The sequence below is a fragment of the Muntiacus reevesi genome, chromosome 4, assembly GCF_963930625.1.
Source record: "Muntiacus reevesi chromosome 4, mMunRee1.1, whole genome shotgun sequence".
NCBI classification, from domain to species: Eukaryota; Metazoa; Chordata; class Mammalia; order Artiodactyla; family Cervidae; genus Muntiacus; species Muntiacus reevesi.
The window spans coordinates 157172232-157196868 of NC_089252.1; the positions used below are offsets into that span (position 1 = coordinate 157172232).

A 24637-nucleotide genomic window follows, 5' to 3' on the forward strand; every position below is an offset into this window, starting at 1 on the left:
ATGTATAGGACACATAAAATATATTTACTGATTTATGTATATTCTGTCTCTAGCTGATTTCAGCGGTGTCAGGAGTAATTTTGGTAGACAGTGAAAAAACACAGAGCTGACTGTGTCTTCTAGAGCTCAGTAGCTGCAAGTAATCTAGCATGTTCCTCTGAAACATTTGAACGTATGCAAAAGTACATAGTCATATAGTTTTGAAACAGAGATGAGTGCATGCTAGTAGTAATAGGTAGTACTGCTGCTACTGCTAAGTCACTTCAGTCGTGTCCGACTCTGTGTGACCCCGTCCCTGGGATTCTCGAGGCAAGACCACTGGAATGGGTTGCCATTTCCTTCTCCAATGCATGAAAGTGAAAAGTAGTACTAGTGGGTAGCATTTTCTCCTTATAACTCTGCCTCAGTCACTCTTGGCCTTCCCAGGTGATGCTAGTGGTAAAGAACCTGCCTGGCAATGCAGGAGACATAAGAGATGTGGGTTCTATCCCTGGATTGGAAAGATCCCCTGGAGAAGGGCGTGGCACCCACTCCAGTATTCTTGCCTGAAGCATCCCCTGGACAGAGGAGCCTGATGGGCTGCAGTCCATAGGGTTGCACAGAGTTGGACATGACCGAAGCCACTTAGCATGCCCCCAGTCACCCTTGCGCCGAATTGACCTGGGAAATGTGTTATATTGAGGTAGTTAATCGTGTTCATGATGGTTTAAATTAAAATGGACTAGAGGAGGCTCTGCATCCCTTGTAATCTCAAGAATCAAGACTCTTAGGATCTCATCATTCAGTTTTTTGTGTGTTTTACTAACAGTACATGCATTATTCTCCTGTCATTGTGAAGACCACTTACGCAAACAAAAGAATGTTTTCAATTATCAGACTCAGGTTTCCTTGGTGATTTTGTCTTTTCCCTTACCATATTCAGGAACCAGATATCTTTCAGCCAGTTAGGTGTATGTTTAACTCTTTGGAAATGTTATTATAGCATGATGAATAAGGAATGGAAGGAAGGGAACCATGCTGCTTCTACATTTTAAGTTTAAATGATGGGTTTACAAAGCCAGAATAACAAGTGTCTATTGGCCAGAATGCAAGTGATCTAATTATCACTGGTACTTTTGAGCACAGATTGTTACTTCAAATTTATAATTATTTAATCAGGAAAATTTTAAAAATATCTCAAACACTAATGTTTGTGAACACATTTGTTAAAAAAAAAACCTGTACTTTGTAGCAGTGTTGAAATACGTTTTGGGAAATATTTTAGCTTGCAAAACAACTCATTTAATGTGTTCTCCATTTATTCCTAGAGTTGTCCAGTTTGCAAAGATAAAAGGTAGAATAGTAGTTTCTGGGGACTGGGAGGAGAGGGGAATGGGAAGTTATAGTGTATTTTATAAGATGGGTACAGAGTTTCAGCTGGAGAAGATGGAAAAGTTGTGAAGGTAGATGGTAGCAGTGGTTGAACAACAGTGTGGATGTACTTTGTGTGGTAGAAATGTACCCTTAAGAGACAGATAGGTAAATTTTATGTTATGCATTATGTACCACAGTAATACATGTTTACAACTGAAATGTATGTTTATTCACTAGGGCAAAATTATTAGAAAGTGAAGCAGTGAATGAGAATCTTCGAAAAAACTTGACAAGAGCCACATCAAGATCACCATATTTCAGCGGATCATCAGCTTTCTCCCCTACTATAATATCCTCAGATAAAGAGACCATTGAGATTATAGACCTAGCTAAGAAAGATTTAGAGAAGCTGAAAAGGAAAGAAAGGAAGAAGAAAAAAAGGTAGTGTTATAAAATCACTTTTATATGAATCTCTATTATTCTCACTTTTGTGATATTTTAATTTGCAGTTGCAATGAGTATATATAACCTCATATTAAAAAATGAAATGTCATTTAACATAGATTATAAGTATATACTTTTAAAGATTTATCTCTTCCTTATATGTAAAGAATTAATTTAATTACAATAATACATAATGAATTTTATTTAGACTATGGCAAGGTAAAATTACTATCAGAAATTATTTTATTATTTCTTCAAATAGCTGCCTTTGCATTCCATTCATCTTTTCTGCAGAGCTGATTTTATCATTACTCAGTATTTTCATTTTTTTCCATTTTCTAATGCAGTTAATGTCTCATTGATATATTCTGCTTCCTGTCTAGATTAGTTCAACTAAAGGCTAAATTAATTCATCAGGCTGTCATTTAATGTCATTTGGTCTCTTAAGTATTTTCAGCAGGACCTCCAATTTGGTTATGTCAGAGTTATTTATGTTATTTCAGACTTTCTGACTCTTCCAACAAGGAGTTACTCAGCTTTTCACCACTGGTCTTAGCTTCCTTTTCCTTGCATCCTGGTAGTATCTCCCTCTGAGATCAACTGGATGCAAAGAAGAGGAGGAAAGTTTAAATATAACCACTTATAATGCATGAGTGGGTAAGACCTCATAAATTGTGTACATGTTTACATATTGATTCTATGGTGCAGTCATACTTACATAGACTATATTTTAAACATGCTGGTGAAATTAATTTTAAGCATTTTTGGCTAGATATTCCAAAGGGGAATAGGATGTCTATTTGTTAAATAGCTTGTTATGGAAGTGCACTTTGTAGAATTATTATTGACATTTAATCTAGTGCTACTTTGCTCTGTTTATTTAGACATTTATTTTGGCAACCAGGCATATCTTGCTTGAATCGTCTGTTGACTAAAGTTGTTAAAGTTTCAAACTCTCAGAATTAATTCTGCTGTGTATCCTTAAGAAGGGATTATTAGAATAATTAAAACCAGGAATTTCACATCCATGGTCTTAGGAGCATTGTAATTGCAATTGCATCCTTGAGATCCTAATGTCTTAATAGGTATTGCTCATGAGTGGTTGATTATGGCAGCATTAGAAATATATAATGATTAGTTTTTATGTAGGGCACTTAAAACTGTAATAGTGTTCACAGAATTGTCAAAATTGGTGTGACTCAACATACTGTGGAAATGAAAATGAGACCTTTGCATATAACTTATCATTTATTTGTAAAATTCAGTTGTGTAGTTGGTCAAAATGTGAAATGGTATGACTTGTTTTTAAAGGTGTAGGTAGTTTGGGTTCACGAATAGTAAGCAAGGATATATTTCTCAAGGTCATGAGTTGATTCTGCTCTTTCCCTTTGAGGTAAATTTAGAGATGTTACCATAGTCACCTATTGGGTATGAATAATAATTAATAGGGATCCCATTAGAAACCTAGGCTCTTTTGACATTTTTATAGTGATCATAGGTACCATAAATTAATACCTCTGATGCAGGTTATTTATGTAACAATGCAAAGTTGTAAGCTTTTTGATTGATAAATATTACTATTTTAGTCAGTTTGATAAAACATTTCATTTATGACCAATAACTTTTAGCTGTATGCGTATGTAATATAAATTCTTATTTTAAAAATGTTAGTAAGCTCTCATTTTAGCTAACAGGTCTTTTGTTACAGTTGAAACAAAAATAATAAACAAATAGGTTCAGAAATGTTTAGAATGATAGCAGCTTTAGATTCGGAACTCTTTGGAGGCAGTAGGTCCTGTTGAGATGTATTGATTCTGGTTGAGTTGTCTTACATGCTGCATATTTATTTATCAAATAGAGCATTGCAAGATTTGGTGCTACCTCAACTTTGCATATACAGTGAGTTCCATTTAAAATTGCAACGTGGAACTAATTTCTCTAGAAATTGTTACAAATGTATAATGTCCAGATTTCCTAACTCACACACACAAAACAATATTTATTCATTTTATAGTATAATACGAGCGATTCAAAAGGGAAGAGGAAAAGCAAAGTAGCAGAGGGAAAAAATGAATTTCTGCCTTAGCCAGTCTCTCTTATTCCTACTTACTGACCTCCTGTGTCCCAATGGTGCCTTGATTCATTCCTCCCTTATGAGGTCAGTTCTCATGTAATTCTTCTCTAGCCCAAAGCACTCCCAATTTCAAAATCATCTACTTCTCTCATCTCCTTAAATTCAAAGTTGGAAACAAAGCCATCTGACTAAAGGAACTCATGCCAGTGGAAATGACTTCTAACTAATAAGATTCCTCTAGGGAGATTCGTAATTTTGAAAGAGAAGGCATTAATCCAACTATCGAAAATGTGGGCAGCAATCTCATGAGGAAAAAAAAATTAAATGGTGTAGGGCAGTTTTTTTTTTTTATCACACCCCTTTTTGGCTGAGAGTTTCCAAAACCCATCTGGAGTTTGGCCTTTGGGTTCAGTTTTGCTCAGCTGTCCCAGTTCTCATAGCTGCTTTCGTTTCTCCCACTGAATCTGCAAATGTTTTAGAAGCTCCATGTCTTTTAATTTACTTTGTTTTGTGTTGTTAGCATTTGGTTGTAGTTACTACAGGGCCTCTGATGCTGTAAGTGTTGGTTGGAAGAATGGTGACTGTATCATTTTTAAGTCAGAAGCTATGTTTGTTTTCAAGGAGTATGCCCCAAATCATATTTTACGTGAATGTTTCACCCTCTTGTGCATCCAAGGTTTTATCTAAACTACAACCAATTGTTAATGTGTGTGGTTTAAAGGTTGGCTCTTCTGCCTTTCTGTGCTTATTTTCTGTTGAACTGTAAAATAATCCAAGTGTAGATAGTAAGCAGGTAAGGAAGAATAATTGAATTGACAACATTGCCTGTTTTTTATTTTTTAGTTATACAAATATTAGAATGGTTAGCAAGATTTGTCACAGGCCCCCCCACCCCATTTAACTTTGCAAGAAACATAATAATGGAACTAAATGAAATAAAGACCGTACTCCTTTAAATTATGGAGAATTATCAGATTATTAGTTTATGTCTCTGCCCCTCTACTGTCTTTTGGAACTATTGATTGCAGTTTTTTGTTTTTTTTTTTAAAGAAGCAACTGGGAAGGCATCTAAAGTTTACCTGTCTATTAGCTCACATCATCCATATGTTTTAATATAGCTCTCTTGTGTAAGGTAAACAAAGTTTCTTCATGCTGAAAATATAATATTAGGGTTGTTTGCCAGGGAACCATATTCTTTGAGCCATTATAGCTCATTATGATCAGTATAAGTCTAAATTAGATTTTTTTTGCTTTTTTTTGTGTATATGGATAAATAAAATTTGCCTTTCACACAGTAATCCCCATATTTTGGATATCTAGCTTTAAATGGTTTGCATTACATCAATAAAAAATTCACTCATTCATCAGACTGCATTATGTTTGTATTTAGTGGTGTCAGGTTGAAACTCTAGAAACTCTAGAGATTTCTTAAGCAATGGCTTTTCTTTCCCTTTTTCAGCCATTATACTGGACATTTTGATCCCTGATGAATATCACTCTGCAATTTTTTTTTCTCAGAAAGATTGCTAGTCTCTTCTTGCAATAGCAGTTGATAAGTTGATTGTGAAAACAATCACAAACCTGTGAATTAAAATCACATTATAAAATTAAAATGAGAAATGCCTTGATGAAATGATGCATTACTAAGACTCCATCTATTTATTTAAAAATATTGATGATTCTGCAAAGTATTTTTGGAATTGCAGGCAGAAATATACTATGTAAAGATTGCTATATGCTTAATCAGAGCCTAGCACATCTAGCTCTATCTTTTTGTCTTTATGAGAGAGAATGGGTATTCAGTACATTCCATTGAATAAAGATTCACAATTCTGTGTATTGAATATTCTTTAAACTTTCACACTTTTAAATACTTATTTATAGTTTTTCTCATAGTTTTCTGGTTAAAAAATAATCTTACTAATGAAAAGTACTACATTTCCCATTTTATTGCTGCCTTTGCCTTAGATATAACCTTTTGATAGTCTAGTAATTAGTACAGTGATATTAATTTCAGTTAATAAAATTATAATTTTCCACTGATATCATAACAACCATATTCATTTTACCATAATACCATTTCATATATAATTCTGAAATAGAATTTTTAGTGATGTTCATGTGTAGTATATTAAAATATAAAACAAATTTTAAAATTAGTATCCTAGTGTATAGTATTAATGGTATTTTCATATTATGGTATAAAGGCATTACTTTTTGAAGCTCTTTAAATGATGCCATAAAAAAGTATTTTGTAAAGGTTTAAAAATAAGATGATATCATTGAAAGTGAGCTTTTTTTTTTTTTTTTGGAAGCTGAGAACCTTGATCCATTTCAGGTTAAGAAAAGCAATGGCATCCAAATACTCGTACTATTTATCAGCTTCATAAATTGAGAGTGTACATTTTATTGCTGAGTAATTTCAACTGCTAGTCTATATACTCTTCTTAGATATAATGCTGCTTGTTTTTCTACTTACTTTTTATTTATACAAAATGTATTGCCTTTTTACTGTGTATTGTCCTTTGATGATATCTTTTAAAATTTATTTTAAAGTCTTCAAGCTCATGTATCATTTTTACCTTCTTATCACTTTCGCTTTTTACTGTCTGGTTTGTCCTTCATTGGCTTGGCCTTCCAATACTGTGCCTCGTGATTTTGAAGGCTACAGAAACTTGAGGAAAGCAGTCGAGAAGAAAGAAGGTTGGAATATTTCCCAGGTTTTTTATTAAAATTTCATTTAAATACTTAGTTACCATTCACAAGGATATGTGTTGTAGAATTATAGATTATTTCAGACTATATTAGCTTGGTGTTCCTAAAAATAATGATGATTTTATAAAATTAACAAAAACACTGAAAATATAAAAACTACTTTTTGAGAAAAAACCCACACCAGTTATATGAATTAAAATTCAGGCAATTTCATGTGAATTTAGTATAGACTATTATAATTTTTATGGCTAAAAATGACCCAAGAACCCCACCATTAAACTTTTAGAATATATCTTTTGGAAACTTGTGAATAGACAGAATTATTAATTTGGTGGGAACTAACATTTTGTTGTAGCACATGCTAAGTTATGAGTGGACTCTTTCTCTTCACTTCCTTATTTTATGTATCTTTGTTAGAAAAACAACATTAAAATAGCAACAAGGCAAAAGGAAACTGTGGCCTTGCTACAGACAAGATTTATAAGACATATTTAAGGTTGAATAAGAAAAACAAGTTTTGTTATTTAAATATATCTAAAGTGAACATCAAAAGCAGGATCTTTTCCTTTTTTTCCCATTTGGTATTTGAGCAAAATTTAGACGCACACTTCTGAACTCTCAATATAATAAAAATTTGCAGTTTACTCATTTAGTACTATGATTATTTAACCATGTGTCAAGTACTATTTTACTTATTAGAAATTCTCTCTGTTGATTTTACTAAACATTTCCTAATTACATCATCAAAATGATTAACATAAACTGATTTCAAAATAATATTAAATATTTTAGAAGCACCACTTTATAAATTTTCTTACTTAAAACAAGCCTTTTGAGAACTTTTATTTTGGAACAGTTAAACTAATCTCTCAATTTAAATAGCTGAAACCTTAAAATTATATTTTCTTTAAGTTATTTAATAATCTACATTCCACAATTGTATTCTACATATTGTATTCTGTGAAACTTGCTCAGCTGTGTCCAACTCTTTGCGACCCCATGGGCTATACAGTCCGTGGAATTCTCCAGGCCAGAATACAGGAGTGGCTAGCCTTTCGCTTCTCCAGGGGTTCTTCCCAACCCAGGGATCAAACCCAGATCTCCTGTATTGCAGGCAGAATCTTTACTAGCTGAGCCACAAGGGAAGCTTGTATTCTAAAGTTTCTATAATTTATTCTAGAACTTAGTATATTCTATAATTAGAATATAATTCTATCTATAAGTCATCTTAGGACTCACCTAATTAATTTAGGATATCATGTTTATCATTGGGATTAAATTAGGGCAATAAAATGTGAAAAATTTTCCATTTTGAAAGGTCAAAATAAAATGTATAGTTAAAGTAGTGTAATAGAAACATTTTCCCACCTTCAAGTAGTTAAGTCCTTTAAATGTACTTAATGAACATGGTTTGCTTCTAATATTTATATGATCCCTAATGGATAACAAAAGCAGATTTATTTGATGTTTTAGGACAAGGCTTCTTAGACATGAATGTGCATGTAGATAACCTGGGGAGTTTGATAAAATGAAGATTCTGACTCAGTAGAACTGAGGTAGAGCCTGAGATTCTGCTTATCTTACAAGCTCCTGGATGAGCTGATGCTTCTCTCTCTGTGGACCGAACTTTGAGGCAATCTTCTAGAATACTGGCCTGGGAGTCATGACACCTGGTTTTAAGTCCCCTTGAGTTGATAAACTTCCCCAGGACAAAGTTTCTTTTTTTTGTTGTCAACAGAGATGTTGATGTTGGTTGTCAAGATGTCAAAGGTTTTAAGTCATTTGATCACTAGTCTTCCAGCTCAAAGGTTCTGATTCTATGTAGAGTACAAACTTACATATTTTTCATTGCTGCTTAGACAGTTATTTTAGATATAAAATTTCCCCAGTTTATTGAGGAAAGCTTGAATATTTGCTGTATAATAATCATTAAGTATCAAATTGTACTTTAAAAGCTGAAGCTTTAAGTAACATAGGGTAAATTAATAACGTAAACTTACTGCTGATTTTTCTGCATCAGAATTGGCACAAACAGCTTATATTGTATGAATTAATTTCATATGTAAGTGGAAGTAACATTTGTTGAGCTGGACTCTGGTGAGTTGGAGGAAGAAGGAGGGTGTATTAGGTCAAGTATATGGAACATACTTGGCTATAAACCTGAATAAAAGGAAATTTGTACTGGAACTTGAAGTAATGAAGGAGCTGATAATAACAAAAATTGTATGTTGCAACAGTTGCAGGTGAGGAAGGAAAACTGCATAGAAGAGGGAGTAAGAAATATCTCCATACACATGCTCTTTTCCTAGCTCTAAGCCTTAGGTCTATCTCAAGTATACCTGCTTGAGTACATGGCGCTGGCCTTTGAGTCAAATGACTGGATGAAGGGAAATTTCTCTCTAAATTTCCATCTTGAAATGCACGATGATGGAAAATCAACATCCTAAGTGACGTATGATAGGCATTCAAGTATGTCCAGCATTTTTCTCTAACAAGTGATTTAACAAACTCATGGAACTTTGTTGTAGCTTGCTTGATTCCTCTCCAGTTAATTGATGTTCTTGCTAGTAGTTTCTACTCTAGTTTCTACTCACATCTCTAGAGATGTGCTGTATTTCACGCCTCTTTATGCATCTTTCAATTTGTACAATTTTACTCCAACATAATTAGTATGTGAGACTCAGGCAGAGGTGCCAAGCAGAGATGCTCATGCACAGTCATAGGGATGAATATGTTTAATAAATCCTTCATGTGTATTTATTATGCACATACCACAGGTACTGGGTATGTAATGCTGAGCCAAACAGATATGATCCCTACTCTCATGAGACTTAAACACTCTAGTAGGAGGTAGAAATTAAAGAAATAACTACCTAAATAAACATAAATTAAGAATTATGAAAATTTTAAAAATTAGGAATTTTCAAAGGAAAAGTATTTATATTCATCTTGTTCTGAGTTCAAAAATGTCTCTGAGAATTGGGACCTAGAGTTAAACATTAGAGATTGATAATAATAGCAGGGCCTTCATAAGATTAATTTTTTAGCCTAGAAGCTAAAAATAAGTCCATGTATTAGGGCAGTTATTTAATGTAGCAGAATATCTAAAAGAAATGATAGCTGTTATAAAGATATTCTGATAAAATTTTTAAACTATTTCTAAGGAAGCTTTATTTCAAGAATATTGCTTTATTCAAGTATTCTTTTTATTCTTAATGATTTTTAAAGTTTACTAAAGCACAAGAAGAAAATGTTCACATGTAGATTCATTTGAAATTCATTTTCTTAATGTTATCTAGCTTGATAAAAATATATGAGTCTGATGAACAGAAGTATAACTTCTGTGCATAATTGATCATGGTTGCTAAACCAAGAAGGGTAGAGTGATTTAACTATTTAAAATTTGTTCTTGCTATGGAGTCTTCTTTTTCTCATGGACACTAGGGCTGAAGTAGTCTAGTTATAACATTATTTGACATCAGTATGCAGTTAGAGCTGTTGTACTGAATCCCGAAAAGGAGACTTTGGTTGGTGAATCTTGTGACAGATTCTGGAATTTCCTCTTCAATCAGCGGTCAGGTTGAACTTCAAACAGTTTTGATGTGTGGAGATCCATTTCTGTGAGAACATTATGAAAAATAGCCCTGTGCTACAGGGATGACCTAGGAGAAAAGAGCTGGTGCTATTACTAGGGGAAATCTGAAGACAATGACAGATGCACTCAGGGGAGACAAACCTACCGTGGGCAGATTTATCCTTAAATGTATTAGGACATCAATAAAAATGAAGTTTCTGTATCTCTGTATTAAGATGAGAAGACGTTTATATATTTAGGTGAGAAAACAAAACTATTTTTAATTTCCATTGAAATTAGTTTGCCTACATTCTAGCTTATGGAATGTTACTGTGAGTAGTTCTTAGCTGGCTTATCAGGTGTCATGCTCCAGGATATAATCTATCCTCAGTGTTTCTAGAAAATAAGATTTTCTCCAATTATATAAATTCACTACACTATGAGTTGAATGGCAGTTTCTATTTTCCTCTGAAGCATCAGACATGATAACTTTGCTCTTTGTTAAATGATGAACTCTTCTCATTTGTTTTCAGAAATAATTGATGGTTTTTAAAAATCTGCAAGGAGAAAAGTAAATAATTTTCCTCTTTAATATTATACATTTTTGTTTCTTTTTTTTGAAGTGTGGCTGGTAAAGAGGATAATACAGACACTGACCAAGAGAAGAAAGAAGAAAAGAATATTTCAGAAAGAGAAAACATTGAATTAGAAGTTGTAAGTATGAAAGAATGAACCTGGAATTTTGAGTCCCTGGATTAGGTTATTCTTGGTTGCTGATAACTGTGTTAACTTATACATAGAAAAGAGAATCCGTTATCATGCATCCATTTTAAACTGTTTCCTTGAGGACTTCTTTTCTTTAGAAATGTGAGCTATGAAATATTAGCGAATTATAGTCTTGTGCATTTTGAAAACATTTTCTATGGGATAATAGAGTACTAAGAGATAAAATACTCTGATTTAAGACAAGGTTATTATAAAATAACCTTAAAATTGTGTATTGATTTATTTTAACAGGAAGTGAAATTTTTATGCACCTACACTTTATAATCACACAGTTTCTCTTTTTTGTATTTATTCGGAGAGACTTTACTGCAAATTTTAATATGTGAAGTATCATAATAGAGACGGGGCAAAATTAAATCATACTGCTAGGCATACTCCATAATATTGAGGGAAAAAGAAAAATTCTGATTTTGATTTTTTTGTTTTTTCTTTATTTTATTTTTTACTGAAATGTGGTTGCTTTACAACATTGTTAATTTCTGCTATACAGCCGAGTGAGTTAGTTGTATGTATCCATATATCCACTCTTTTTTAGATATCTTTCCCATTTAGGTCGCCATAGATCATTGAGTAGACTTCCATTTGGTATATAGTAGGTTCTCATTAGTTATCTGTTTTATAAATAGTAGTATATATATGTCTATCCTTATCTTCCAAATCAATCCCACCTCTCCTCTCCTCCTTGGTAACCATACATTTATTCTCTTCATCTGTGATTCTATTTCTGCTTTACAAATAAATTCATCTGTATAATTTTTCTAAATTCCATATAGATGTATTAATATACTACATTTTTTCTTTCTGACTTACTTCACTCCATATGAAAATCTCTAGATCCACCCATATCTCTGCAAATGGTACTATTTTGTTCTTTTCTATGACTGAGTAATATTCCATTGTGTATATGTACCACATTTTTTTATCCATTCCTCTGTCAATGGACATTGAGATTGTTTCCATGTCATGGCTATTAAATATAGTGTTACAGTGAACAGGGAGCATGAATCTTTTTGAATTATGGTTTTCTCCAGATATATCCTTAGGAGTGGGATTGGTGGGTCATATGATAACTCTACTGTTAGTTTTTTAAGGAACCTCCATACTGCTCTCCATAGTGCCTGTACCAATTTACACTCCCACCAATAGAATAAGAGAGTTCCCTTTCTTCCACATCTTCTCCAGCATTATTGTTTGTGGATTTTTTTCATGATGGTCACTCCGACCAGTGTGAGATTTTGCATTTCTCTGATAATTAGTGATGTTGAGCATCTTTTCATGCGTTTGTTGACCTTCTGTATGTCGTCTTTGGTGAAATTTCTATTTAGGTCTTCCATCCATTTTTGATTGGATTGTTTGTTTTTTGATATTAATATTTAGCTTCATGAGCTCTTTGTATATTTTAGAGATTAATCCTTTGTCAATTGCTTCATTTGCAAATATTTTCTCCCATTCTGAGGGCTGTCTTTTTGTTTATGGTTTCCTTTGTTGTGCAAAAGTTTTTAAGTTTAGTTAGGTTTCATTTGTTTATTTTTGTTTCTGTTTTCATTAGTCTAGGCAGTTGATTGAAAAAGATCTTGTTGTGATTTATGTCAAGGGTTGTTTTGCCTATATTTTCCTCTAAGTGTTTTATAGTATCTGGCCTTGCTTTAGGTTTTAATCCATTTTGAATTTATATTTGTGTATAGTGACAGTGAGGGTTCTAATTTCATTCTTTTACATGCAGCAGTCCAGTTTTCCCAGCACCATTTATTGAAGAAACTGTCTTTTACCCACTGTATATTCTCGTCTCCTTTGTCATAGATTAAGTGGCTGTAGGTGTGGGTTTATTTCTGAACTTCCGATCCTGTTCCATTGATCTACATGTCTGTTTCTATGCCAGTACCATACTGTTTTGATGACTATAGCTCTGTAGTCAGGAAGCCTGGTTGTTCCAGCTCTGTTCTTTCTCAAGGTTACTTTGTGTATTCGAGGTCTTGTGTTTCCATACAAATTGTAAAATCTTTTTCTTCTAATTCTGTTGTGTAGTCTCTCTTAATGAGGTAATCAGTTTACTTTGCCAATATTGTGCTTTTAATGGAGACACATCACATTTTAGGAAGAAAATCAAGAAGTGAGTGATCATGAAGATGAGGAAGAGGAAGAGGAGGAGGAAGAAGATGACATTGAAGGGGGTGAAAGCTCTGATGAATCAGATTCTGAATCAGATGAAAAAGGTATTTGTCCTTTGGCTCAAGGACAAAAATTTATTTTGGGAAACTGTTTAAAACATAACAGAAAGCTCTTAGCGCTCTCCATCTCATCCTTGTATGCCCTCCAAGACTCGTGTTTATCTCTTATTGTAGTTAGTCATTATGTGACTTCCACTTTTATTTGGAACCAGTGGTATTTCTTGTCCTTGACCAATGTGAACACTCTTTATCTTATTGCCAGTTTTTTAGTTTTTGGTATATTCAGGATATTTTCCTTACAGCTGCTAACTGAATACTTGAATGTAGAGATGATTTTCATGCTTTGATTATAGCCTATCCAGTATTTTTATTTTTTTCTTTTATACTAGCCAATTATCAAGCAGACTTAGCAAACATTACTTGTGAAATTGCAATCAAGCAAAAGCTGATTGATGAACTAGAAAATAGCCAGAAAAGACTGCAGACGCTGAAAAAACAGTATGAAGAGAAGCTAATGATGCTACAACATAAAATTCGGGACACGCAGCTTGAAAGAGACCAAGTGCTTCAAAACTTAGGTAAGAATTATATTTAATTCAAATTAAAGTTCAGACTAAATTGTCACATTGGATTTTTATCTTTTCTTCCTTTACAGGAAAAAACTTATATTAGAAGTCACATTAAACAGTAACTTATCTTATTATGTTAAATATTATATTCATTTTGTTTTTTCGTGCTGATATTTGTCTAGGCTAATTTTTTTTTTTCCCCAAAGTTGTGGCTAATTGTTTTAATGCCTTGATTTATGCTGGGAACTTTTTTTAAATTAAAAAGATAAGCATTCAATAGCTGCTAAATAAGAATCAATATTAAAAGTGAGAGTAATTAAAAGACACCCTGGCCTCCTGAGGCTTGTATTTGGGAGGTAGTTCTTCTCTAAGGTCATGAATAATATATCTATAAAATAAATATCTGTATCTCACAAAAACAAATACAAATATTGTTTGGTCATTTAGGCTCAGTGGAATCTTACTCAGAAGAAAAGGCAAAAAAAGTTAGGTCTGAATATGAAAAGAAACTACAAGCCATGAATAAAGAACTTCAGAGACTTCAAGCCGCTCAGAAAGAGCATGCAAGGTTGCTTAAAAATCAGTCCCAATATGAAAAACAATTGAAGAAATTACAGCAGGATGTGATGGAAATGAAGAAAACTAAGGTATTGATTATATTTTCAGTTAATATTTGATGGTAATACTTGTGTCATTTCGGACCAAAAAAATTATTGAGGTTCTTTCTGTGTTCCGTATTCTTTCTGTGACCTAGAAATGATGCACTTCCTTTTGGCAGTTAGTAGTTGATTCCTACAGTCATCCATTATCAGAATCTTTCTTTGAAATGGCTGAAAATCATGGGGTCAGTAGGACTTCTCTGACTTTAATGGATATTTATCTTTTTTTTCTTAAAACTCTTACACAGATTGGCAAAAGTGAAAATATTTCAAACATGAAAAATGCAGAGATAATAACAATGAACAATATATTCAGTACTTAGTTTAAGGTATTAAATATTACAGATATGTACAAAACCTCCTATATATCCCTTCCTGATCATGGTCTCCTTTCCCTTAGAGGTAACAACTATCTTGAATTTGGTGGTTATCGTTCCATGCATAAAAAACTGCAAGTTTTCTTCCCTTGACCTAAGAGAGTATGTGAATTCTTATCTGTTATTGTTGTTGTTTTAGAATACATTATTCTTAACATTTTGCCACAAAAATCAATATCAGTTCAGTTCAGTTCAGTCGCTCAGTCATGTCCTACTCTTTTTGACCCCATGAATTGCAGCATGCCAGGCCTCCCTGTCCATCACCAACTCCCGGAGTTTACTCAAACCCATGTCCATGATGGTGATGCCATGAGTCGGTGATGCCATCCAACCTTCTCATCCTCTGTCATCCACTTCTCCTCCTGCCCTCAGTCTTTCCCAGCATCAGGGTCTTTTCCAATGAGTCAACTCTTCACATCAGGTGGCCAAAGTATTGGAGTTTCAGCTTCAACATCAGACCTTCCAATGAACATCCAGGACTGATCTCCTTTAGGATGGACTGGTTGGAGCTCCTTGCAATCCAAGGGATTCTCAAGAGTCTTCTCCAACACCACAGTTCAAAAGCATCAATTTTTCAGCGCTCAGCTTTCTTTATAGTCCAACTCTTATATCCATACATGACCACTAGAAAAACCGTAGCCTTGACTAGATGGACCTTTGTTGGCAAAGTAATGTCCCTGCTTTTTAATGTGCTATCTAGGTTGGTCAGAACTTTTCTTCCAAGGAGTAAACATCTTTTAATTTCATGGCTGCAGTCACCATCTGCGGTGATTTTGGAGCCCAGAAAAATAAAGTCAGCCACTGTTTCCACTGTTTCCCCATCTATCTGCCATGAAGTGATGGGACCAGATGCCATGATCTTAGTTTTCTGAATGTTGAGCTTTAAGCCAACTTTTTCACTCTCCTCTTTCACTATCAAGAGGCTCTTTAGTTCTTCTTCATTTTCTGCCATAAGGGTGGTGCCATCTGCATATCTGAGATTATTGATATTTCTCTTGGCAATCCTGATTCCAGCTTGTGCTTCCTCCAGCCCAGCGTTTCTCATGATGTACTCTGAATATGAGTTAAATAAGCAGGGTGACAATATACAGCCTTGATGTACTCCTTTTCCTATTTGGAACCAGTCTGTTGTTCCATGTCCAGTTCTAACTGTTGCTTCCTGACCTGCATACAGATTTCTCAGGAGGCAGGTTGAGTGGTCTGGTATTCCCATCTCTTTCAGAATTTTCCAGAGTTTATTGTGATCCACACATTTAAAGGCTTTGGCATAGTCAATAAAGCAGAAGTAGATGTTTTTCTTGAACTCTCTTGCTTTTTCAATGATCCAGCGGATGTTGGCAATTTGATCTCTGGTTCCTCTGCCTTTTCTAAAACCAACTTGAACATCTGGAAGTTCACGGTTTACATATTGCTGAAGCCTGGCTTGGAGAATTTTGAGCATTACTTTACTGGCGTGTGAGATGAGTGCAATTGTGCAGTAGTTTAAGCATTCTTTGGGATTGCCTTTCTTTGGGATTGCCTTTCTTTGGGATTGGAATGAAAACTGACTTTTTCCAGTCCTGTGGCCACTGCTGAGTTTTCCATATTTGCTGGCGTATTGAGTGTAGCACTTTCACAGCGTCATCTTTCAGGATTTGAAATAGCTCAACTGGAATTCCATCACCTCCACTAGCTTTGTTCGTAGTGATGCTTCCTAAGGCCCCCTTGACTTCACATTCCAGGATGTCTGACTCTAGGTGAGTGATCACACCATCATGATTATCTGGGTCATGAAGATTTTTTTTGTACAGTTCTTCTGTGTATTCTTGCCACCTCTTAATCTCTTCTGCTTCTGTTAGGTCCCTACCATTTCTGTCCTTTATTGAGCCCATCTTTGCATGAAATGTTTGCTGGTATCTCTAATTTTCTTGAAGAAATCTCTAGTCTTTCCCATTCTGTTGTTTTCCTCTATTAGATTATTCTTAACATTTTGCCATGAAAATCAATATAGTTTCCTTAAAATAGGAAGTGTGGAAATGATTGAAGATGTAGTTAGGTTATTATGTTGTATAGTTGCAGATGCCAGCAAAAATAGCTAAAATAACTTAAGTGCTTACTATGTGCCAGGCACTGTATAGGCACAGTGTTGGTATAAACTCATTGAATTCTCAACGGAAGCCAATCCCATAGAAATATTGCCTCCAGTTTATACATTAGAAAACCAAAGCCTGCAGTGGGTAAGTAACTAGTTCAAGATCACACAGCTACTGATAATAAGTTAAACACCAAAAAATTATTCCAGTAATAAAACACCTGGACATTGAATATAAAAAGCTTAGAACAGTAAGTAATTTTATAGAAGTATTAATATGTTAAAAATGGCTTCCCTGGTAGCTCAGATGATAAAGTGTCTACCTGCAGTGTGAGAGACCTGGGTTCGATCCCTGGGTCAGGAAGATCCCCTGGAGAAGGAAATGGCAACCTACTCCAGTACTCTTGCCTGATAAATTCCATGGATGGGGGAACCTAGTAGGCTCCAGTCCATGGGATTCCAAAGAGTCGGACACGACTGAGCAACTTCATTGATTCTCTGGATTAATATGTTAGAAGTGTATTCAAAATATAAGTACATTAATCTTACAAATATAAGAACTGACCATTTAACATGTTGCAAAATTTCACTTTTTTTCTTGCTCAGTATTCAGAATGCTAAGAGCATACTTCCATGCATATGATTTATTTAATGAATATTGTAAAAGGATAATCACAGTAGATATATTTACCTGATATTTTAGGTTCGCTTGATGAAACAAATGAAAGAAGAACAAGAAAAAGCCCGATTGACGGAATCTAGAAGAAACAGAGAGATTGCTCAACTGAAAAAGGATCAACGTAAAAGAGATGTGAGTGGACTCAGTTATGTAAAAATACTGTATGTCAATAGTATTGTTCAATAAATGGAAGATATTTTTTGATAACTTTATTAAAAAGAGGGACAATAAAGCATTTTTATATATGGCATTTATTATAGTATGTAGATTATATTAATTCAATATAAAAGTTTATGAAAAACAGTATAATATTACTGTAAGTTTTATTGGAGACTTATTTCCTAGATGATCAGATGGAAGAAAATGGCATATAAGTGGTTATTTCTAGGGAGACCAAGAAAGTAGTTGCAGTAAAATAGTGATTTTTAAGGTGGTTCCAAAGACAGATTCTTATGAATGTTGCTTAACTAATAACCAGACTTCACTAGAAGAGACTTTATTAGGGGCTATACAAATTTTTGTATTCTTTGACCCAAGAATTATGTTTCCATGAACTCAGACTAAGCAAAGAATTTAAACTAAGAAAAATTATATTACAGTATGTTAAAATCTTCATTTTAGGTTATTTGTAGTAATGAAAAATGTAAAACCAACTAAGATGTGTGACAGTAGGGGTAACAGTTAAATAAATTATAATTCATTCCATTTAATGTGTATTTATTCGTCTGTTAAAAATTAGGATTTGGAAACTGCATAGTAAAATGAAAAATGACTATGATTTAACATTAACTGTAAAGTAACATTTTATATATGCATACTTATTTACAATACAGAAAAATTTAAAAAATGCATATCAACATGCTAAATGTCATTGTATTAAGATTATAGGTTATAGTTGATTGGATTTTTTTCTTTCCAAATTTTTGACAATATAGTTATTTATGACTATTTTTTTTAAATAAAGAGCCATCACCTTCTTTACCACAGTATCAATTAGGTTCCAGCCTTTGTTCCATTTTTCTCACCCAACTTTTTCTAAATTCTCCCTGAATAAAGCATGAATACACAGGATATTTTAGAAAATAGAAATCTGTTTTGTGAGCTAAAGATGAAATTAAGGAGCTAGAAAATGACTAATGAGATAGAAAAATAGATGTGTTAGTCAGATGACTCCGATATTTATAACTATATGTATTCATTAATTTTCCCAAGATATTAATGTATTTTAATAATCAGTCTATTTTATCATTTTTAATACCTGGTGATTTTAGATCTTGTTTATGTTAGTACACTGTTACTGAAATCAGGTAGAAGCACGCTCTAGCATATGGTCTGTTCTTTTTTTCCTGCTTCTTAAAAAATTAATAAAACTCATATGCCATAAAATTCAGTTTTAAACTATACAATTCAAGTATTTAGTATGTTCACAAATTTGTACAACAATCACCACTCCATAACATTTTCATTACTCCAAAAAGAAACCCCAAACCAATTAGCAATTACTCCCATTTCTCCCTTTCCCTTACTCTTGACAGCAACTAATCTACTTCCTGCCTATGTATTTGTCTATTCTAGATATTTTATATATGTGGAATCATACCATATGTAGCCTTTTGTGTCTGACTCCTTTCATTTAGTGTGATATTTTGAAGGTTTATCCATGTTATAGCATATATCACTAGTATATTTTTTTTTTAAATGACTATATGTACAGAGCACATTTTGCTAATCCATTCTTCAATTAGTGGGCATTTTGGTTGTTTTGACTTTTAGGCTATTTATTTCATTTTTAATGAAATTTTTGGATGACAGGCATGATTTCCTTACAGTGTATGCTAACTACTTCTTTATTACTAAGTTAGACACAGCGATTAAACAACAACATCATATGATGTATAGAGAGATCAATATTGAACAATTAATTCCCAGGACTGAACTTTTGAATTTTATCCACACATATGATGTCTCTCTTCTGGCTAATCACATAAAAAGCTACTATTTCAGACTTTTTCCTCCCTTTAATTTGTTGCTTTGTGTGCATATTCAACTCTTGTCTAAAGTGTTTCTTGTAATACTCAATTTGAACCCTTAGAGAACCAAATATGTGTACATCATACAAAAATTATGAATGAACTTGAGATTTGATTTTTAATATGAAGAAATTAAATTTAGTAACAAGCTTGAAATTAAATTTAGTAACAAGCTTGAAACTATAGGTTAATTTTAGATAGTTCATTAATTTAAAAAGATTTATTAGCTTTTCTTCCATGTCTATTACTGTATAGGCAAGATGTGGCAGTGATAAGACAGAGTCCTTTTCTCAACGAATTCCTATCTGATAAGAGAAAAATATGTATAAACTTTAGATGAATCATCTGTTTGAATTTGGGATGCACAACATAGAGCGTTATTTGTTACATCACAGAGTTAAAGTCCTAAAAGAGATGTTTGTGATCAAGTCCAACTCCAAAGCTTTGCCCATGATCACAGAGTTAAATAAATGACAGAACCAGAACATGTTTTATTTTTAGTCCAAAATTATTTCCCAAATTATATCCCTATAAAATGGCTTAAAGTAATCAATAATTTTCTGTATCATATAGACTACCTAGAAACAAATTGGTAACCAGTTAATTTTATTGACCAACATAGTATTTCCAAAATTATTATAAAGTGCTAATACAATTAATATATGTTCTCTCTGTATTTAAATCAGAGTTTATAATTGTATACCTTTTAAGGTGCCTCTGTTGAAAATATTCTAAGCCGTGTTTCTTCCTGTTCATGCCTCAGCCAGCAGCCAAAACAAAAATGAGATATTTGTGAAGCATTTAGGAGGACACTTGCATATAGTAAGCCCCTTATTGCTGCTGTGTTGCATTTAGTCGCTCAGTCATGTCCTACTCTTTGTGACCCCATGGACTGCAGCCCACCAGGCTCCTCTGTCCATGGGATTCTCCGGGCAAGAATACTGGAGTGGGTTGCCATGCCCTCTTCCAGGGCATCTTCCTGACCCAAGGATAGAACTTGTGTCTCTTTATGTCTCCTGCAGTGGGAGGTGGGTTCTTTAGTGCCACCTGCGAAGTCCACAGTAATGAATGCAAGGTGATTGTTAGCTCAGATGCTGCTGAGAATACTTACAGTTCCCAGTGAAATGGGACAACGATAATGAAGAAGTAAGAAGTATTTTATCTTTCAGTTTACTATTTTAACTTATTCAATATTATTTTATAGCATCAACTTAGACTTCTGGAAGCCCAAAAAAGAAACCAAGAAGTGGTTCTTCGTCGCAAAACGGAAGAGGCAAGTTGACCATTTGGAGGAAACATTCTGGCTTTGAAATAAAAGATGTCTTTCTATAGACTGAGAGAATGAGTCAGTCTCCATTGCTATTTCAGGTTACAGCTCTTCGCCGGCAAGTAAGGCCCATGTCAGATAAAGTGGCTGGGAAAGTCACTCGGAAGTTGAGCTCATCTGATACTCCTGCTCAGGACACAGGTTCCAGTGCAGTTGCAGTAGAAACAGATGCATTAAGAGCTGGAGCCCAGCAAAAAATGAGAATTCCTGTGGCAAGAGTCCAGGCCTTACCGACACCCACGGCAAATGGAACCAGGTAAGCATGTTCTTCTGTTCCTACTGATGTAATCTTTACATCACTGGATGTTGGACTTAAATGAAAAACAGCTCATCATTTGGCGTCATATAATCAAACAAGCACATAAGTAACTATGTTTGTATGTTTTTATATGATTATAGAAAAAAATACCAAAGGAAAGGATTGACTGGCCGAGTGTTTACTTCTAAAACAGCTCGCATGAAGTGGCAGCTTCTTGAACGTAGGGTCACAGACATCATCATGCAGAAAATGACTATTTCCAACATGGAGGCGGATATGAATAGGCTGCTCAAGGTGTGAAAAGTAGAAAGCAGATTTGCTCTCTCTTAGCTGTTAATTTTTGTCTTCTACATTTGTTTGCTGAGTAAATTGAATACTTGCCAAGCTGTGCTTTTTTGGGGGGTGGTGATTGCATTGTGTATGAATAGATGAACATCATTTTTTTTTTAATTATAGTAAGAACAGATGCCATGGGACCTACCCTCTTAATACATTTTAAAATGTATAGCACAGTGTTGTCAGCTATACGCACAGTGTTGTAAAGAATTCTATAACTTCCTCATCTTATATAATTTAAACTTTATATCCACTGAACAGCAACTCACCATTTCCTCTTCCTCCCAGTCCCTGGTAACCACCATTCTAGTTACTGCTTCTATGAGTTTGACTATTTAGATGCTTCCCAGAAGTGGGGTCCTGCAGTATTTACCCCTTCTGTAACTCACTTATTTCATTTGGCCTAAAGTTCTCAAGGTTCAAGATGAACGTAATTTCTTAAAGTCTACTCTGTTTTCTCAATAGCAACGGGAAGAACTCACAAAAAGACGAGAGAAACTTTCAAAGAGAAGGGAAAAGATAGTCAAGGAGAATGGAGAAGGAGATAAAAATGTGATTAACATCAATGAAGAGATGGAGTCATTAACTGCTAATATAGATTATATCAATGACAGTATTTCTGATTGTCAAGCCAATATCATGCAGATGGAAGAAGCAAAGGTTTGTAACTAAGAAAAAATGTTTAATGAGAAGTATTTTTGTATTTTTGTCATTAAAAGCACTTTGAATTTTTATATGAAGGTATTTTTTATTCTATGATTTAATATAATTCTTAGGTTTTCCATGTATACCCTTCCTGCCTGCTTTCTAGATTTCTCTGCTGATTGTGTGACATTATTTTTCATTGATAAAACATATATATCATTTGTTAATCCATCTTGAATTCTTAACTGCTCAAATGTCTTATGTTTTAAACTAGACCATATGTTTCTTAGAGTAGGGATTTTTTTATGCCTTGCTGAGAAGTCTCATTAGCTAATCCAATAATATCAAATAAATGCATGAAGCAGTCGGGTTTGTCTTCTGTTAAATACATTCAGCTCAAGGTAATGATACATCATATGCTGGTTTGATGCAGGAAGAAGGAGAAACATTGGATGTCACTGCAGTCATTAATGCCTGCACACTTACAGAAGCTCGGTACCTTCTAGATCACTTCCTGTCAATGGGCATCAATAAGGTAAGATCTAACTGCACTATTATTGAAAAACCTAAGCTTCCGTTAATTCATTACAGTTTTGTCTATCTTTTTCTAATGACCCTTTCCTTTGTAATAAGGAGGAAGATTCTTTTACAATGAAACGTGTTCCTTTTATCTTTCTTTAGAGTTAAGAAAAGTCAGCAGTATTTACATCAATTCCATTAGCTTCTCATCTATTGTGCTTGTGTATTAGCACAGGTAAACAACTTAAAGAATAATTTCTTTTTTGCTTCAACAAGGGAAAAGGTAAAAGGAAAATCTCTTAGTGTGCAAACAAATTCAGTTATAATTTTGATTCAATAATGATTCTTTACAACTCAAAAAGTCAGGAAAAAATACAGTTGCACTCTCCTTATCTTAAGTAATTTCTGCTTAAATGTTAAAGATGATAATGATTTCTGACTCACCTTTTTTCTCCACACTGAGAATGTGCTATACCTTTAGTTTTGTTCTCTTGCTTAATCCTTACAATGTGCATGAAATAAATATTATTTGTATTATTTTGAATATGAGGAAACTGAGAATCAGGAAGATTCCCCTGATACTAATAGCTAGCCAACACTTGCTCAGGGTCACTGAGTTTGCAAGCATAAGAGCTAGGATGAATCAAGGTCTATCTAATGTCAAAGTCCGTACATCATATGCATTTGCCATTTGATACAGATCTTCATGTAGTTGATTCTGTTTTGTGTGATCTAAGATACATTTTTTTTTCTGGGGGGGAATGTTATAGGGTCTTCAGGCTGCCCAGAAAGAGGCTCAAATTAAAGTACTTGAAGGTCGGCTTAAACAAACTGAAATAACCAGTGCTACACAAAACCAGCTCTTGTTCCATATGTTGAAAGAGAAAGCAGAATTAAATCCTGAGCTAGATGCTTTACTAGGCCATGCTTTACAAGGTAATTTGGATTAAATTTTAGTTAAATAAATTGCATGGTAACTCTGCTCTTTGAGTATGCTGTACTCCACCTCTTTCCTCTATAGCTTGACTGAATAGATGCTGTATTTACTTATGCTTTTTAATTATTCCTTTTTTAATTTGCATGTATAAATTTGGGGGGATGTAATTATTGTCATTACGAGAAATGATCAGTAACTTAAAAATCCTTACTTAGCATTATTAAGCAAATAATTTTTATGAATTAAAAAAGATCAACAGTGTTTCTGAGTTGGTTGTTTAAATTATTAACCAAATTTCATTACTTTATTCTGCATATCTAACTCTCTTAAAAATAAATGTATAAGTGTTTGCTATGGCATCTATTCTACATATCTTATAAATGGTACATAATCTTGTTTTATGTGAGAGTTCTTAACATTGGATCTGTTTTGATTGGAGTATTGCTTTTTGTTTCCTTTTTGCTGTTATTTATACAGATCTAGATAGCGTACCATTAGGTAAGTATGTTTAGCTTTCTGTGTACCCTACGCTGCATGAATTACTAATTGTTCATGTACACTAATTGTGGTACATCTTGTTTAAAACATTTTTATTGGCAGCCAGCTGATTTTTGCATGATCTTTTTTGAAATGTATCTGTGACCACAAACATACTAAGTCTTTTGTCTTACACATTTCTTGATTTTTAAATTCTTAAATGTTTAAAGAAGTATAGTTTTCTATTTTATTATCTGAACTCCAGTTTTGGCTCTAGTTTCATCAGCCCCTCTTTCTGTTTCTTGTAGGAAAAACTGGGATATATATTCCTTTTTAGTTTTTAAATCTATTAATTTTGCATTTGTCATTTTACCCTCATAAATCTTTCTGTGTTGTATCTTTTATATATAATGTCTTTGGCTTATTTTTTATAGATTCTCAGCTATCCTTAAATTTTATAGAATTAAGTACATGTACTTTAATATTGTAAGTTGAATAAAGCTATCCAAAGAGTTTTACATGAATGGATTGAAATAATATTTATAATTATAACATGTTCAAGTTAGAAAGAGCTTAAGAGATGTTTGAACATTGAGATTTTCGACTTCTTGCCTCTGCAACATTCATGTGAACTATGC

At 33.6% G+C, this 24637-nt stretch overlaps 1 protein-coding gene across 6 annotated transcripts in view; it reads left to right on the top strand.

Annotated features, from left to right (window-relative positions):
* The window catches only part of KIF21A (kinesin family member 21A), a 173393-nt gene that overhangs the window by 115567 nt on the left and 33189 nt on the right, over nucleotides 1-24637 (top strand). For 4 of the 6 annotated variants that reach the window (XM_065934616.1, XM_065934617.1, XM_065934620.1 and 1 more), the window contains exons 11-23: nucleotides 1591-1794; nucleotides 10784-10874; nucleotides 13042-13159; nucleotides 13504-13692; nucleotides 14131-14330; nucleotides 17494-17601; nucleotides 20704-20772; nucleotides 20868-21082; nucleotides 21226-21379; nucleotides 21887-22081; nucleotides 22500-22601; nucleotides 23356-23521; nucleotides 24000-24020. In XM_065934616.1, coding sequence (XP_065790688.1) covers nucleotides 1591-1794; nucleotides 10784-10874; nucleotides 13042-13159; nucleotides 13504-13692; nucleotides 14131-14330; nucleotides 17494-17601; nucleotides 20704-20772; nucleotides 20868-21082; nucleotides 21226-21379; nucleotides 21887-22081; nucleotides 22500-22601; nucleotides 23356-23521; nucleotides 24000-24020 — 1832 coding nt within the window. Of the gene's footprint in view, nucleotides 1-1590; nucleotides 1795-6535; nucleotides 6575-10783; nucleotides 10875-13041; nucleotides 13160-13503; nucleotides 13693-14130; nucleotides 14331-17493; nucleotides 17602-20703; nucleotides 20773-20867; nucleotides 21083-21225; nucleotides 21380-21886; nucleotides 22082-22499; nucleotides 22602-23355; nucleotides 23522-23999; nucleotides 24021-24637 lie in introns of all 6 variants that reach the window. The other 2 variants (XM_065934621.1, XM_065934618.1) reach the window with 2 other exon arrangements.